The sequence below is a fragment of the Alosa alosa genome, chromosome 22 (genome assembly GCF_017589495.1).
Source record: "Alosa alosa isolate M-15738 ecotype Scorff River chromosome 22, AALO_Geno_1.1, whole genome shotgun sequence".
NCBI lineage: Eukaryota > Metazoa > Chordata > Actinopteri > Clupeiformes > Clupeidae > Alosa > Alosa alosa.
Genome location: NC_063210.1, coordinates 14,242,227 through 14,259,052, shown reverse-complemented (window position 1 = coordinate 14,259,052; position 16,826 = coordinate 14,242,227). Strand labels below are relative to the sequence as shown.

At 46.3% G+C, this 16,826-nt stretch overlaps 1 protein-coding gene across 1 annotated transcript in view; it reads left to right on the top strand.

Moving 5' to 3' along the window:
• Window positions 1-16,826, top strand: part of LOC125287102 (histone acetyltransferase KAT6B-like) — a 30,879-nt gene continuing 14,053 nt past the window's right edge. Inside the window, 8 exon segments of the mRNA XM_048232601.1 lie at window positions 1-417; window positions 1,871-2,773; window positions 8,956-9,064; window positions 11,540-11,655; window positions 12,244-12,325; window positions 12,951-13,080; window positions 13,391-13,446; window positions 16,350-16,486. Coding sequence (XP_048088558.1) covers window positions 2,132-2,773; window positions 8,956-9,064; window positions 11,540-11,655; window positions 12,244-12,325; window positions 12,951-13,080; window positions 13,391-13,446; window positions 16,350-16,486 — 1,272 coding nt within the window. The 5' untranslated portion in view covers window positions 1-417; window positions 1,871-2,131.

Sequence of the window (16,826 nt, the reverse complement as noted above, 5' to 3'; positions counted from 1 at the left end):
GCCTCTAAAAGTCACCCTACGCTAGGCTTTCTTGTCCTGTCAAAATATGATTAGCGCACAAAGTAAACGAGTGTGTCATCTCCATTACATGAGTTGGCACCTTAAGAGGCGGGTCAATTGTAGGTAGTGGCAAATTATGTAGCCAACACACGCCCCTTTTGGTTACGCGTATATGTAATGATTGACATGTACTTTATCAAACCAGAAATCTGATCTTGTCTTTACAACCAATATTAAAGTTGCTAGGGAGGGCACATTAGTGTGTAGGTAAGGTTTAATGAGACTCCATTGGATTGTAATCAGTGTCATGTCGGATTCATGTAAACTACAACATTGTAACAAAATGGCGACTGTTTTAGGCAACATCAGCAGCAGGCACCAGCAGTGCTCTTCGCAACCTCACTACTAAATTTCAAGGTTGGTGTTTTGACTTTTCGTTCATCACTCTTGTACAAATATTTCAGCAGTGCATTTCCCCGTGAAATAAAGTACGTTAGCATCTCAGTCGCTGCCACTAATTCTAAGCGTCGCTTAACGTTAGCACGCAAATAGCAGCTGGCTATGTAGCCTTGTAGCTCGCTAGCTAGCTGGCTAATCTGCATTTTGACAAGTCTGGTTGGCTCTGTTGCGGCAACATTACCCGACTACATAGTTAGCAAGGTACTTTGTTTTGCAGCAAGTTGCAAACTTGTTATGGGGTTGTCAATAATAGAACTTGCACGATTGCGTTGTATGACATCAGTGTCAACTGCGTATACAACTGGTAATTTAAGATTTGTCAATTTAGCTGCTGTTGGCTACCTAGCAAGACACTTAGCCGAATATGTAGCAACATTGGCTTGGCAAATACAGGATAGCATGCAAGGCTAATATAGCTTGACATACTTTGCATGTGGATAAAAAATACTGTAAAGAACTTGAATATGTTTTACGCAAATATGACGACCTGTGCCAGTGATGTTCGTAGAAAAATAGTGATGTCACCCAATGCTTTTTCTTGGCTCCAATGGCACTTCTCCATCTGGCTAACGAATTAGCTTGTTAGCTTCCTGGGAAGCTAGGATAGCATAGAAGCATTGTCGTGTTATTTTAGCCTGCTAGTTAGCGAGATTATATGCCTTGCCAGGTCGAGAAGATAGTATGACAGTGCCTGAAACCATATTTTATTTAAACATTAACATTGTACACGTTATCTCTCAGCCGCGGTCCAACTTTGACCCTGGTACTGCAGTGACGAGTGGAGGTTGATGTCACCATTTGGTAGTTGAGGGTTCCGAGAGAAGTCACACGTATAAAATGTGTCACCTGCTGGTTGTTCCCTGCACTTCTCTGAAGAGAAAGTGAGTTGGGAATTGATTTTATTCAGGCAAAACAAACCCTATCTGGCTTTTTCAATTGTAATTAGGGCAAATAACGTTACTCGTAATATGAACGAAATCCTTTTTTTATTACTAGTAGTGTTTTTTGTTGCTGGAAAAAAAATTTGACATTGGAATTGATACACTTCCTTAAGTCTACATTTCCGGATTCTAGGTGTTCTGTCAAGTTTGATGTACATCAGAGGGTAGATAAGGTCTTAATATGTCGTTTTTGTCAACATCAGATCTTTCTCAGTTTGCAGTTAATTTTGTAGGTTGGAAATGGGCAAGTTATGTGTGCATAATGTAGGATAAAGTCTGTCCTGTATTTTATTGTTCTGTCCATATCCCCAGACTGTAATTGTTTTTTTTAATGTAGAGCTTATTAAGAACACACTGTAGTGTTTGCCATAACTGCATCTGTCTAGTGGTGTGTGTGTGCTAGTGGTGATTTTTTTTTTTTTGTTTGTTTGTTTTTGTTTTGTTTTTTGTTTGTTTGTTTCCTCTTGTAGGTGTCCCAGTGGAATTACAAAATGTGTCTGTACACCAGCTCTTTGGTTGATGAGCATTCTGTCTATTGAGGAATTATCTCTGAATCGTTATTCGTCTCCGTCACCATACCTGGGAATTACATAAACATGTCTTGATGTTGCTCTGCATCACTCATCACTTGCATTGTCCTGAGGATGTTTTAACAGTCTCACGTCGTGGAGGAAGAGGACGGAATTAGGCCTATTTATGGATCGCTTTTTCCTACGCCATACTGCGCAACCATGGTAAAACTCGCCAACCCTCTGTACACGGAGTGGATTTTAGAGGCAATTCAGAAGATCAAACGGCAAAAGCAGCGGCCTTCCGAGGAGCGGATTTGCCACGCTGTTGCCACCTTGCACGGCTTGGACAAGAAGACCGTTCTCGAGCAGTTGGAATTAGGTGTTCACGATGGCGCCGTGCTCAAGGTTACCAACAAGGGCAGTGCCTCGTATAAAGACCCGGGTCATCCTGGACGTATGGCCTCTGTCAACCACGGGTCAGCCCAGACTGCACCCCTGCAGACCACCAACAATAAAGGATCTACCTTGAGCTCTGGAGACCTGCGGCACATCGACTGGAATAAGGTCCTTCGGCGGGCCATTGAGGGCTTGGATGACTCGCATGGCTCCTCACTGAAGAACATCGAGCGCTACCTGAGGAACCAGGAGGACTTGGTCCACGTCATCGCCAACCCTGCCTTCCAGCAGCGACTCCGACTGGCCGCCAAGCGGGCTGTGAGCAGCGGGCGCCTCCTGAAGAACGGGCCGCGTTACCGGCTCAGCAGCGGCAGTGACGCCGGGAGGGGAGCCGGCATCCGCGGGGCCTGTGCCTCTGGGTCACCCACGCCGACCATCACCCTGCTACCGCACGAGAGAGATCAGGTACATCAATCATGTGCATAGTTTTAATTTCACAACCAATGTCTTTTTGGTAGTACTTTAGCTATTCCCACCCTGTTGTCTGTTTTCATGATTTTGTGGTGTTATTATGGGACCATCTGATACTTTCTGGAATTTATGCCAAGCACACAAGGCCTACAAGGCCTAAGAGATTGCTGTGCACGAAGGCTCTTCAGTTTCCGTTGTATAGTTTTAGAGACTTAAGTCGGTACATAAAATGTGCATGAATATGAACTTGGATTGACCTCCCACAAGTAGAGCAATCCGCACACAACCCAGTCCATTTCATGCAACATCTGAGGTGGTAGCCAGCCCAGCCCAACCCTGCCACTACCAGTTATTTGTTCTCGATTACCTAGAGACAGGGCCAACCACAAGAAATGTTGTGGTTTCTGCTTGTAAACATAGCCCAGGGCCAAGAGTTCCCTCCCTGCATGGGTTGTGTGTGAGTGTGATAAGATTCCCCCCTGAAGTCACAGTGATGCATTGTAGAGACTTGTCTGTAAACAGATGGAGATGCACTAGCTCTATTTAGACAACTACTGCTAAGTTTTGCAGTAGGCATTTAGCTGTTATGCTGCTTGTTTTTCATTGCATACGTTGATAGTTTTTGTTGTCGTTTTAAGCGTCAACAACTCCAAATGAGTGTTGCTGTTGTAAAAAGGCTGATGTTTTCTGTGATATCTGTTTTGATGTGGTGAACTAATTGAATGGTGTGATTTTTTGAGTGACCTGAATATAGACCAATCTCCATTCCCAAAATGCATCCATCTTACAAGAAGTTGTATTCCATGACATGGCCCAGTAGCCTTAGGAGTCAGCAACACCACTTCTCTCTGTTACATCTGCAAACTCTGCTTCATGAATATCACTTCAACCCCCAAAAAAGGAAAAAGCCCCATGAGCTGAGCACTAGCCGAAGTGTTGTGTCTGTGGTTAGAGAAGATGTACTGTGCTTGACAGACATAACCCAACCAGCATCCTGTTGCTGAGACCAGATGAGTCAGTCTGTTTTTTTCTGCCTGTCTTATTGTAGCATGGTGCTGGTGGTATTGAGAGAATATAGTTGACCAAATGCTGTATTTGAGTGGACTTGAGCCAAAAGGCACACGATTGCATATAAAAGCCCAAGTTTTCCACCTTTTGATGTTCACTTTTGATGCTTTTACATAACTTCCACAGATATGGAGGAGTCATGTGACCGATTTTAGGCTTCTGAGGGAAAATATCCTACTCGCAGAGAATGTGGATATTTCTGTCTTTCAGCCTTGTTTATTGCATGTAACTGCCACTTTGGTTGTCTTTTCTTCCTCTGCTTTTCGTAGTTAGTCCTCCCTTCCCTTTCACAGTTATGATACACAGAGTCAGATGAGGTTAACTGCAATCTTATGGCCCAGGCCCTTTGCGTGTTTGTGAAGACTCCTGCGGTTTCATCCGAGCCAGAACTGGACTGGACTTTTTTTTTTTTTTTTTTTCTCCCTTTCTTTTGCGCCGATGCCAGAAGTGCCACCCTGCGTCTGATAAAATGAAAAACGATCCAACCTTGAAGGAGTGAGTCTCTGGCCACAAGAAGCCTCTCCGTTCCAGGGCTCTCTCGCCTGGATGGAACAAAGGGGGAAGGAATGAGATGTTGTTCAGCAGCACTTATGTAACCCTCGGAGAGCACAGCAGAGCACAGACTCTGTGCTCAGCCCAGTCCACCTTTTTTGGATCCAGCTGCACCCACCCACCCACCCCCTCTTTCTCCTCCTCCTCCTCCTCTTCTTTCTCCTCCTCCTCCCTCTTTCTTAAAGAAAGCAGGCCTAGTCATTAGACCACAGCATAGCCAAAAAAACATTATGTAGGCCCAGGTAGGGTTTTTTAAAAAAAAATTTTATTAGGTGTCCCTTTTCATCTTATAGGCTTCACTACAAACTGGAGGCCCTGGCCCACCCCATAAAGCCATGTGTTGGCATGGGAGAGCATACCATCAGCCAGTCCCAAGAATGTTAGTTCCGTGGCAACCAGCCAAGACATGTCCACTTGACGCAAGTCCCACCAGCTCACAAAAGTTTGGTGGCCAGTCAAGTCGGCAAGGCAAAGGGGAGATGGAGTCGGGGGTGGGGTTAGGCAACCCTAATTGCATGTTGTGTTGGCCGGACCCCCCCCCCCTTTCTGGCTTGCTTGGGTCACCCATTCCAGCCGTGCTGTGTCTGGGAAATCATCTGGTGTGCTTTCTTTCTTTTCTTTCTTTCTTTCCTTTCTTCTGTCTCACTGTCAAGGTACACAGGTCGTTTATCTTGTGTCATAAGAGAGATGAGAGAATGAGAAACACATGGTGTAGAGAGAGCGAGGTTTTAATGAAAGAGTGGAGGCTCCTGCAGCCCCGCCAGTCTTGTCTTCAGCCCTTTACAGTAGGCCCTCTGACCTAGTTACTTTATTTGACAAAAGGGACAGCTGAGAAAAGGAGGGACCTGATTGTCTGTGTGTGTGTGAGTCTGCAGGGAAAATGAAGAGGGAAACATTTTGTTTGCGTAATGGCTCTTCGGATGGCATGTCGATTGCTCTTTTCTGACATTTTGGTGGGTTGGTTTTTTTCTTGTTTCCTCGCTTGGAAAGTGTGCATATTTCCACGTCAGGTGTGACCGAGCCCGAAGACCATTTCTAATTTACTGCTTGGAAGAATAAGGGGGAATCTTTATTACTGGGATTAAGAGACGTAGGACAAATGAGGCCGTCTAGTTAAATATTTAGGACTAATTGGCCTTGAGGCTCATGGTGGATAAAGTGAGCCCAACAGGAAACCCTAATATCCGGGAGTCCCACCCCCGAAACACATACACACACACTCTCGCTCTCGCTCTCTCTCGCTCTCTCTCTCTCTCTCGCTCCCTCTCTCTCGCTCTGCTCCCTCAATCACTTGACTTTCTTAATAAAAGTAATTCTAATTGCTTGGCTAGCTTAGGTTGGATTGTGAGTGATAAGCTGATTTCAAATTGCCCCAGAGGAAACAAATGCCCTTTTAATTTATTTTCCCAATTGATCGTTGCAGTTTTTAATTGGAGAACTTAGGTAGCTAATTGTTAACCAGGCAAATCTCTAACCAGGGTGTTTTTTTGTTTTGTTTTTTGCTTTACCCCACACGTTAAGTTTTGCAACCAAGAATTTGCTCATTTGCTAAGAAAATACCAAGGTGTCTTCAGTAAGCCTACTTTTATGTCTTCAATAAGCCTACTTTTTATGTCTTATTGGGGACTATCTATACTGTCTATAAGGTCTTATAATGAGGCACAGGTAGTCTAATCTGACATGATTTTTGCACAGCCTCACTGCATATTGTATAGCGAATGACTAAATGTTCCTAATATGCTGCATCCATATATTGAAATGATCATCATGTGATGAGCTCGTCAGATGCTTTTTGAATGATCTTGTTTGACGCCACGGACATACACTTTCACAATGGCCAAGTATATAATTGGTGCCTGATATCACCCTCAAGCCTATGCCACTCTTGTGGTTACCTTGGAAACGTCCAAACAAAGGCAGGGAACATCATCTCGTTGGAGAGCGGTGTGTCCATAGAGCCCTTGAGTCGGGTGCTGTTTACTTGGTCTCGTCCGACAAAAGGGTTGTTTGGTGGCCATAATTGGTCAGAGAATGAGACGTCTGCATTGTAAAGGGCACTGAACTGAACTGATCTAACCTGGCTGAAGAACCTTTGCTGGGTGAGAATGGCACTGATTCTTTGTCCACTTAGTTGCCATGGGATCCTAAGCAAGGCTTTTATTTGTAGAAACCCTTAAATGGATGCTGATAATAAACACCGATCCTGTTTTGAATTGTGTGTGATTACAAAGTGAAGCAATTGCCCAACCCTTGTAAGCTGGTTAATGGAGAGGCTCACTGAAAGCATTTTCACCATTTGCACAATGGTCTTGGTTATTCAGAAAGAGTGCTGTTTTTCCCCCGTGTCTGCTACTTGATCATGGAGAGTTCAGGTGGGCTCCTCATGGAAGCTCTTCAGACCAGTTTGTTTTTTAGGTGGGGAAAGTGTCAGTGGCGGCTCCTACTGCTTAAAACATTGTCAGTCATATTTTTGTCCTGCTTGTGCAGAAAAATGACCGCAGTCGGGCTACACCGGGTGGGCAATTGAAGCGCTCCGTTCGTGAAGCGTAAAACACATTTTTAGAAGACTGGTCTAATTTTTTAGAATATACGTTCCTCTGTCACGTCTGGGTAGCCAGTTCCATTGATGATGGTGGAGGCTAATTGTTGCAGCAGACGCTCCACAAAATAGACACTTCAATTATGTGCCTGGTGTAGCCTGCCTGTTAAGCATGCAAACACACACATTTTAATATGAAGCACATCAAAATGCAGTATTTGCAAACCTTGAGACACACACACTGTTGGTCTGAATGCCAGGATGTCTGTCTGGCATCAGGTTCAGGCCAGCAGTAGATCATCTTTTGAAATTTCACCCTGTGTTTTGGTGCCAGTGGGGTTGTCTTTGTTGTTGATGTTGTTGTTATTGTTATTATTATTATTATTATTATTATTATTATTATTATGGCACACTTGCTTCTGCTTTGACTTGTTTATGGCTATTGTAGCGTGATGGTGTTTATTGTTTTACCTATCCTTGCCCCCTGTCTGTGTCTTCTCAAGCCATGGTTTTGGGACGAGTCCCAGAGGTTCTGGATCACAGTCCAGAAGTGGCACCTACTTAAGCAATCCTGAATGTTTGTCCTGTGGTCTAGTTGTTTCCGAAAACCCGGTGCTGGATGGAGGTCAGACAAACTCCGCGGGTCCGTGCCGCGCCATCGTCTCGGTGTTGTGGACGTTAGAGTATCCGTGGCAGCGACGGCTATTGGCAGCTTGGCTCTTGCGCAGCGCCGAGTCCTTCTCGCGCTATTGATGAGGAGTGTTAGAAAATGGAGTGGACATTGATTGGGGGGCCCTTAACCTGCTTCCTCATGCGACGGCGATCGATCGGGCCGCGGCAATGGGCCGGGCGAAGGGAGGGGAGGAGGGCGGGCAGCGGATTCCGGCTGAATTACGGTTTAGCAATCACTTGACGCTGCACTGACTGCCGGCCCTCTCGCTACCTTCACTGCTCTTGCTACAGCAGCAAGGCCTCTTTGGCTCTCGCCCAGAGCCGTTGGAAAGGCTAGCCAGAGTCAGTGGAGTGCTCCACCAGCTCAAGCGGTGGCAAACGCCCCTGTAAGGCCAACGCAGTGGACCGCAGCATCTACAGCGCAGCCTAGTTAGCTTCCTGAAAGGCAGAGAGAGAGAAACTGAGAGTGCGAGAGAAAGAGGAAGTGAGACACTGTTGGCTCCTCCTCTGACAACAGCACTGCAGACATCTCGCGTCAAGCTTTATTTGTTTATTCATTTATTTATAGAGCCTTCTGGAAAAATAATTCCTTAAAAATGTTGTTTACTCTTTTCAGTCTTTTTATTTTTTCTTTTCTTTTTTTTCCCCTCCTACGGTGAAATAGGCCAAAGACTTATTCTTGTTGGGAGATACAGGGCATGCCACTATTCTCACACGCTAATTAGGAATAGGCCTAACGTGACTTGAAACAATGGTTTGCTTGGTGAAATGTTGCTTTTATTATTATTATAAGTAATTTGATTACAGGCCTGTTAATCCCTTCAGACTGTTGTGTAAGCTGTTGAGTATTATTAAGCCCTTAAACTGTGATTATGGCATCCTTCCTCCTGATTTGCCGGATAAAATGGAGTGTTATTGTAGCGCACGGGGCATCTTTCAGACTTAATTTAATTGGTGCTTCACTGTGGAGAAATGTCTGATTGCTCTGGGTATCTTGAGGAATCTTGTCGGTTAAGTGCCTAACATATTTGCTTATTGCATGCATAAATTGTTATTGACACGGTCATGTAAGAGAATTTGGCTCGAAAGCAGGCTGACCCGAAACATTTTATTGTTGCCGGCAGTAGCAATAAGGCTGATTGCAGACAGCTCAAGGCTGTAATTTAAGGTTAATCGTGTGTGTGTGTGTGTGTGTGTGTGTGTGTGTGTGTGTGTGTGTGTGTGTCATTCTACCTCACATAACCCATATTGCAGTTTAAGTAATGCTTGTTCCTGAGATTGACTGACTGTTTTTTTTTTTTTCTCTATCTCTGTCTGTCTGTCTGTCCTTCCTCTTTCTCCACAGACTCGGGCTGACCCCATTCCCATCTGCAGCTTCTGTCTGGGAACGAAGGAGACCAACCGGGACAAGCGGCCGGAGGACCTCCTGTCCTGTGCAGACTGTGGAAGCAGTGGTAAGCCTCCTCTGGATGCAAGGGGGGGTGGTTGCTGGATTGATTGTGGGCGTTTCTAGGCACCTTGGGTGGTGCCAAGGACAATTAGGCTAACGATTAGCACGCTAGCAGCCTTGTGGGACAAAGAGATGCTTGGATATGGTGCACCTGAATAGATCACTAAATAGATGTGCCTGAGAGGGTCAGTGTCATCTTTCTTAAGTGTCACTCAGTCATATCCCATCTTCTCTCTCTCTCTCTCTCTCTCTCTCTCTCTCTCTCTCTCTCTCTCTCTCTCTCTCTCTCTCTCTCTCTCTCTCTCTCTCTCTCTCTCTCTCTCTCTCTCTCTCTCTCTCTCTCTCTCTGTGACGAGCAGCTCGCCTAATGGCGGCTCTGACTACAAAACACCTTTTGCTTCTACAATGACAAACAGTGAGACAGTCCAAGGTTGGCGGCCGTGTTCAGTTTGTAGCGCAAGCGCGATACAAGAGGTCAAAGAGATCGTCCATTTGCTGAAGCATGTTGGTGGCATTCTCTCTTCCTTCCCCCATAACTGTTTCCTTTTTTTTTTTTGTTCCAGACCAAATTATCCACCTCACCATAAAATCACCTCTTAAAGGAGTCATTTGTGTGGAACAATTATTTTAAATGTCAGGAGGAATCGTTCCTCGCGGTGACATTTTTATTGCTCGTGATTTTGACTAAGTGGCGTTCGAGTTGGTTTTCATTAGAGCAGGGTGGTGTGTACTCTGTGTGTCTGTGTCTGTGTGCTAGAACACTGTAAAACAGCTGTGGTTGTGTTACCACTCCGAGCGAGAAGGTGTGTGTGTGGGTGGGTGGGTGGGTGTGTCTGAGGGAGCTGTTACATGATTTCCATTGCTCTTCCGCCATTATACAGTTTACATTGCTACCATTTGTGCCTCATTAAGATCAAATTATCCATGATTAGTCTCTCAAGTGTGTGATCATACTGTGGTTTCGACATGAGTTTGAATGCACCAGAGGGTTACGCTAGACTTTCTTTTGGACGGACAACATGTAAAACGGTAATATTCCAGAATACTGGACATGCAGAAAATCAGCAGGACATATGCTTTAAACAACCATAATTGCACATAGAAAAGGCACTAAGTCACAAACTATATATTTCCACAATGCAGTTTATTACGTCATCAGCACCAACAGTTTGTTTAGAATTAGCTTTGCACAAGCAGCGGAGAAGCCTACTCTCATTAAGTCGCGCAAACCTCTGTGCACACATTGCAGACAGACTGTAGCCTACATAATGCTACACAAGCGCAGTAGTGGAGAGTCGCGGGAGTCAGGAGAATTCCCAGTGGATCGATTCGATAACGTTTTTCTGTCCACATAAGTGAGCTTAAACCGGCACAATATCAATTTGTTTGTATATGTTTATTACTGTGCAATCACAGCGCCTTTCCTCTCATTCCCAGCGGCCCCTCCCCACAGATCTAGTAGCCTAATAACGAAGCAACAGCTTAGACGAATGGACATGCAGGTTGACCTGAGAGTGGATACAGACCCTTACTGAAAGTTTTAGATGGGTGGTCGTGACATCTTTTTAGTTGCCCTGGATCCCCCAAATAGGAATGGTCCCAATAAATGACTTGAAACCATGCTTAATAAATTAGCAAACACAACTGCAACTCCTGCTTACTCACCACGCGATTTCATAGAATGAAAGCCTATTCCACTTCTTGTTGTCGTGGTAGCATATTGTAGGCCTATATGTTGTGCAATATAAGCCTATTTAATGTTGGGCTATTTAATATTAATTAATTAATAAACGTAACATTTTCCACCATACGTTCTGTCTGTTTAGATTTTTTTTCTGCCTGACCACTACATGTGAAACTGGCTAATTACTAGCTGTAGCCGGCTAATGTAAACTGAGGATGTATGTCTGTGTGTGCACGAGACCGAGAAGCACAGGGTTGGGGAGGGAGGGATGGGACTAGATCTCGTTGATTAGACTCCTGTTTAATATTTAACCTTTAGTTGGTGCATAGAGGAAGGGATATGACTTCCTCTGGGTCTGTGTTTCATGCACGCAAGGCAAATTTATTTATACAGCAATTTTGTGCACAGTGGCAATTCCAGAAGTTTCTCCGTGAGAATGAAACGGCAGAGAGCAGAACGGTTGGAAAGAAGCAGAGCCATGCTGTACAACCACGAAAAAGCAAATAGTGATTTAAATGTTCAATCAACAAGAAGGAAAATTTGAGATGGAAGTTCTCAGTTTGATGTGTTGAAGTGTAACAAGCTGAAGTGTTACGACGAGAAAGCTCTGACAGGACTGCTGCAGTAGTGTACCATCAGATAATAATAGAAACCCACAGCGTGTCTGACAGGTTCTTGATGCTAAGTTCATGCTAAATTGTTTGAGTCTAAGTGTATCAGGTTACATCTTTTCAGTGATGTGGTGAACTGCAGTTACTAAGACCCCCCCCCCCCTCTTTTTTTGGATCCTCAAAGGCCACCCTTCATGTCTGAAGTTCTCGCCTGAGCTGACGGCTAACGTGAAGGCCCTACGGTGGCAGTGTATCGAGTGCAAGACGTGCAGTTCATGTCGAATACAGGGCAAAAATGCGGTAAGTCGACACCTGTCTAGATGCTCCCCTCCTTTCCTCTCTTCCTGAAGTCTCGTTTTTTTTTTTTTTTTTTTTTTTTTTTTTTTTTTTTGTTGTTATGTGATGAAACAAGCCCTCTCGGGAGAATCCACATAGGGCTGTCTAAAAGATTGATACCTCAAACACATCTTGGTCTTTTATAGACTTCTACTACACGCCTTTATAAGTCCAGTGCATTTACTAGTGCTTGGTGCATTATGTTGCACAAACAACATTTGTTAACGGGCTGTTTTGAGCTTGTCATGTTGTTGTCGCATCGGGAGTTTTCCAGCTGTATGGAATGTAACAGTTGTCTCACAGCTTCTCTCTCAACACCTGTTCTTTCAGGCTGCCTTATTGGAGCGATTCCTGCAAAGCCCTCTCTTTTTAAAACGGATATTCCCCACAGGATCTCTCTCTCTCTCGCGCTCTCTCTCGTTCTTTCTCGTTCTTTCTCGCTCTCTCGCCACACAGGCACACACAGGCACACACACACACACACACACACACACACACACACACACACACACACACACACAACCCATAACCTTTCCCTGTTTCCTTTTTCAGGACGAGATGCTCTTCTGCGATTCCTGCGATCGGGGTTTCCACATGGAGTGCTGCGACCCTCCAATCTCTAGAATGCCAAAAGGTAAGGCGGCCAGAAAGCCCTCCCCCAACCCACGAACCTCAACTCACCCTTTCATTCCCCTCGACACTTCAGTGGCTTGCATCCCTGTCATCGGTTTAAACTCTTCCCCTTTATCTTTCGCCTCCTGGGCCTGTCAGTCACCAAGACGATTCAGTGATGTCTTATTAGATGTTTTGTGTGTGTGTGTGTGTGTGTGTGTGCATGTCAAATGATTCCTTTCCCCGCTTCACTCCCGCGGGACCTCCCACTATCTCCGGATTACAGCGCAGAGGCCCAGAGCGATGCTCACAATACCAATGTGTCATAAATGACGGATTCAGTAAATCCACATGCATTATGGGAACGATGTGTATTAGAGCTTTAGGGAGAGGGTGGAGGAATCGACTGGGTTTTCTTTCTTGTTTACATGTTTTTTTTTGTTTTGTTGTTTTTTGTTTTTTATAGATCTGTGTGCGTTTTATGCTTCCCTCACTTGTGGGTTTAGGAACGAACTTACTGTTGTCATTAACATAAACGTAGCCCAATACCAAATGCAATGATTTATGGCAAATTTGCTGGAGTGTCTGGATGTTTATCTCAATTGATCGAATCCTGTGTGTGTGTGTGTGTGTGTGTGTGTGTCCAGGAACGTGGGTCTGTCAGGTGTGCAGGCCGAGGGGAGGCAGCAGGATGCTGCTGCACCGAAAAGCCGATCAGATCCGACGGCGGTACGCAAAGCCCGTAGGCCGGCCGCGGAAGAAATTCAAGCAAAGAATGTGAGTATGCTGCCAGCTATTTATGAAGCATGACTTCTGTAGAACAGACTTAACAATGTCTTGTGAAACAAAACCTTTTGATTTCTTTTGAAATAAATGCTTCCTCAGTTCCAGTGAAAACTGGTGACTCAACACTAAGATAGTTGATATTGTAATGTTTGTGATGGTGTCATGGACTGAATCCGCTGAAAGACAAAATGCTAATGTAGTATTTTGAAGTCGGTTTCATCAGAGCTTGTGAAGTTGATTCATGTAGGCAGGGTAGTGCCTCCAGGTGTTTCCTTAAATGACATCCTGTCTCCCCTTGCAGGTCTGTTACCGGGGGCGATGGCTCTGAGATTGCGCTGGCAGGAAGGGGGTCACCTGGTAGGGGTCAAAAGATCACCTTCTGTACCACACCCTCATCTGCTCATGCCGCATCCGTGAAGGACACCCGAGGCAGACCGGCCACTGTAGACGCCCGCTGGGCAGCCACTGGCTCCCGTGTCACCTCCCCTCCTCCCCTCTCCTCCTCCTCCTCCTCCTTCCCTCCTCTTCCTCCTCCGCCTCTACTTCCTTTTCCTCCTCTGCCTCCTCCACCGCCCCCCTCACTTCGTCTCCGTTCACGATCACCCAGACCACCACCACCTCCTCCTCCTCCTCCTCCTCCTCCTCCTCTTCCTCCTCCTCCTCCTCGTCCACCTCTGCGGCTGCCACTGCTGCTGCTGGGCATGCCCCCCTGCACAAGAGACCCCGTGGCCTCATCGACGGCCTCACCAAGTTTTTCACTCCCTCCCCCCGGGGCCGGAGGTCGCGGGCCGACCTGGACGGTCCTGCGCACCACAGTCATGCGGGGCGACCGCGTAAGAGCGTCCCATCCTCCCACCCCCATCATAGCCCTTACTCCGAGTCCCTTCTCGAGTTCGGCGCTCTGTCGTCCCAAGCTGCGGCGGCGGCAGCAGACGGCACTGCTGCAGGGACGACTGGCTTCCCCGGCGCCCCCGAGTGCCAGAGCCCGACTCCATTGCTGCCCGCAGCTGCCACCGCTGCCTCCCTTGCCCCCCTTGCCCCCCGTCTCAGCCCCCCGACCCCGCACCGGGCCCCCAGCTCCCCGCAGAGCTCGTCCAGCCAGTCGAGCGCCCCGTCCATGGGCAGCCTCTCGGGCAGCAGTCAGCTCAAGGGCCTGTTTGACGGACTCTCCCACATCTTCACCGCTCAGGGACAATCGCGCAAAAAGGGACTCCCGTGCTACGCCGAGCCCCGGCGCGCGCACCGTAAGGCCCAGACCAACTCTGTGTCCGCCCCCCACTCCCACTCCCACTCCCAGAACCCCAACCCCCAGGCTCTAGGACCGAGGCCAAGCACCGTAAAGAGCAGACCTGCCTCCCACCCCTTGCCCCGTGTCCGGCCCTTTAAGGTGGTCAGCCATTTTCGACGTAGCGCCTTCCTGAAAAAACACCGTTTGCTAGGCAGGTTAAAATATAAAGTGTCCGCTCTGAAGGGGGGCCCCTCGCCGGCAAAGGGCAGCATGACCAGCGGACGAGTTAAACCCGAGAGCCTCGATGGTAAGCAACGGCCCGCCAAAAATCCCACCCCCCCCCCACCTTCTCCCTCCTCCCCAGCTATACTGCCCAGAACTGCTGCGTGTCGTCCAGCAAAGAATAACAACATAACCCCTCTTCGGCTTGTCGCTGGCTTGCGCTCGCTCTCTCTCTCTCACTCACTCACACACAACGCGCTCGCTCGCTCGCTCTCATAACCCTCTCTGTGCTCAGTGTAGAGAAAACTACTGTTACTTGTTTTTGTTTTTGTTATTCGCTTTTATCCACTTTCATTTTCCTTTTTTTACTCAACATGCAGCCGAGTGTGTGTTTATGACTAATCCTCAACCTCTGAGTTTGATTTCTTGTTTTTTTTTTTTCCTTTTGAATCTTGACTCTTCGGACGCTTCTTTTCGACATGATCTGTTTTTTTTTTTTTTTGGTTCCGTAGTGGCTGTAGAAAATCTGCCGCTCTCCTCCTCTCCTCCTCCTTCCTTCCTTCCTTCCTTCCTCTTTTTCTTCTCCTTTCTTCCTTTCTCTTCTCTGGAAATGCATGGCTCCCATACCTCCTTCTCACGCTGTGCTAGCGTGCTACATCAGCCCATCGCTAGCCCCATTGTCTAACCGCAAGCGCATCCCATAATAACCTGTGCTGCTGAGTCATAGCCATTACCCATCCTCCACATCCCATCCTCTAGCCTCACCACCTCAAAGCTCTGCTCATCCGCACCCCAGCTGCCTGCCTCGACGTTTCACAGGTTTAATGTGATTAACAGCCCCTAATTGGGCATCTAATGAGAGGGAATTGGCCCTGGCTTTCCGCTGTTAAGTGGAATGTCTAGGGGGCCACAACTCCCCCATCTCTGTGGGTTCTTAAGAGACCTGGTTCTCGCTGCTTTGTTTTTTTGTTTTGTTTTTTTTTTCTTCCCTCTAGGAGGAAGTAGTGGGCTTGTAGTGCTAATGTAATTTAAACTCTTAACTCTCCATCATGTATGTATACACACACACACACACACACACACACACACACACACACACACACACACACACACAGACTCGCTCAGTGTGTTTTTAATGTTTTCATAAACCGAACGATGGCTTTCATGTAAATGCTTTCATCCCTATTTCCGTAGTATATTTGTTGTTTGAAAGCTTATCTCGTCTTCTGATGTGTGTTTACTTACTAAGAGGACATTGTATACACTTACTAATGCAGATATTTCTAAACATCATAATATTATTAACAACTTCTGATCTTAAGAACATCTGTGGCAGTTTGCACTTCACCGTGTCAGCACATTTTGAGCATCGTTGTCATTGAACAGAAGCTCTAGCTATGTATACTTCCAAATGGAAATCCTTGCTATTTAAAGAATAAGAAGTTATTTAAAGAATTAATTGCAATCATTGCAAATGTATTTCCCTTATAATTAATTGTATGATTTAATGAAAGGGGGTGGGATTAAACAAGTGTAAACTTCTTCCCACTCCTTTTCAAATATGTTAAGAAAAAAACATAACTTGTTTTGTTGCGGTCTTGTTGACGCATGTTTCTTGCATATTTGAAATGAATAATTGATCAATCAATCAATCAAAGCCAATAAGGCACAAAAGGTCTCATACCTTCTGGATAAAATGTGTCTGAGCACCTGAAGTGATGGGACAGCACAGGATGCAAGGGGTGTATTTTGGATGTGTTGAGGAGTGGCTCCAGCACTCACCTGGTTCCTGTTGTGAAAACTGTGGCAGGTGCAGAGCAGAGCGCCCTTCGGAGACCAGGGCGAGAGCGGCAGCCGCAGCCACTGCCGCCGGTGGCCGTGGCCAGAGAGCACGTGACCGAGGAGGACGTGGAGATCTTCAGGCGGGTCCAGGAGATCTCCGCACAGGTGAGGCGCGGTGGCCGGTGTGGGTGGGACAACGCTATCGGTCTGTAAATGTGAAGAGGAGCATCAGAAAACACAGACTTCAGAAAGTAAAAGTCCTACCACACATGTTTATTCCAATCTTTCACTAAGCCATCTGATTCTAGTTTCTGTATAAATAAAGTGACTAGACTAGTCAGCACAACTCCTAAGCCATACAGATCAGGGATGCGTTTCCCAAAACCATAGTTGCTAACCTGTTAACAACTTTGTTGGTTGCAATGCAGTTTCCCATAGTCAGCACAACTCCTAAGCCATACAGATCAGGGATGCGTTTCCCAAAACCATAGTTGCTAACCTGTTA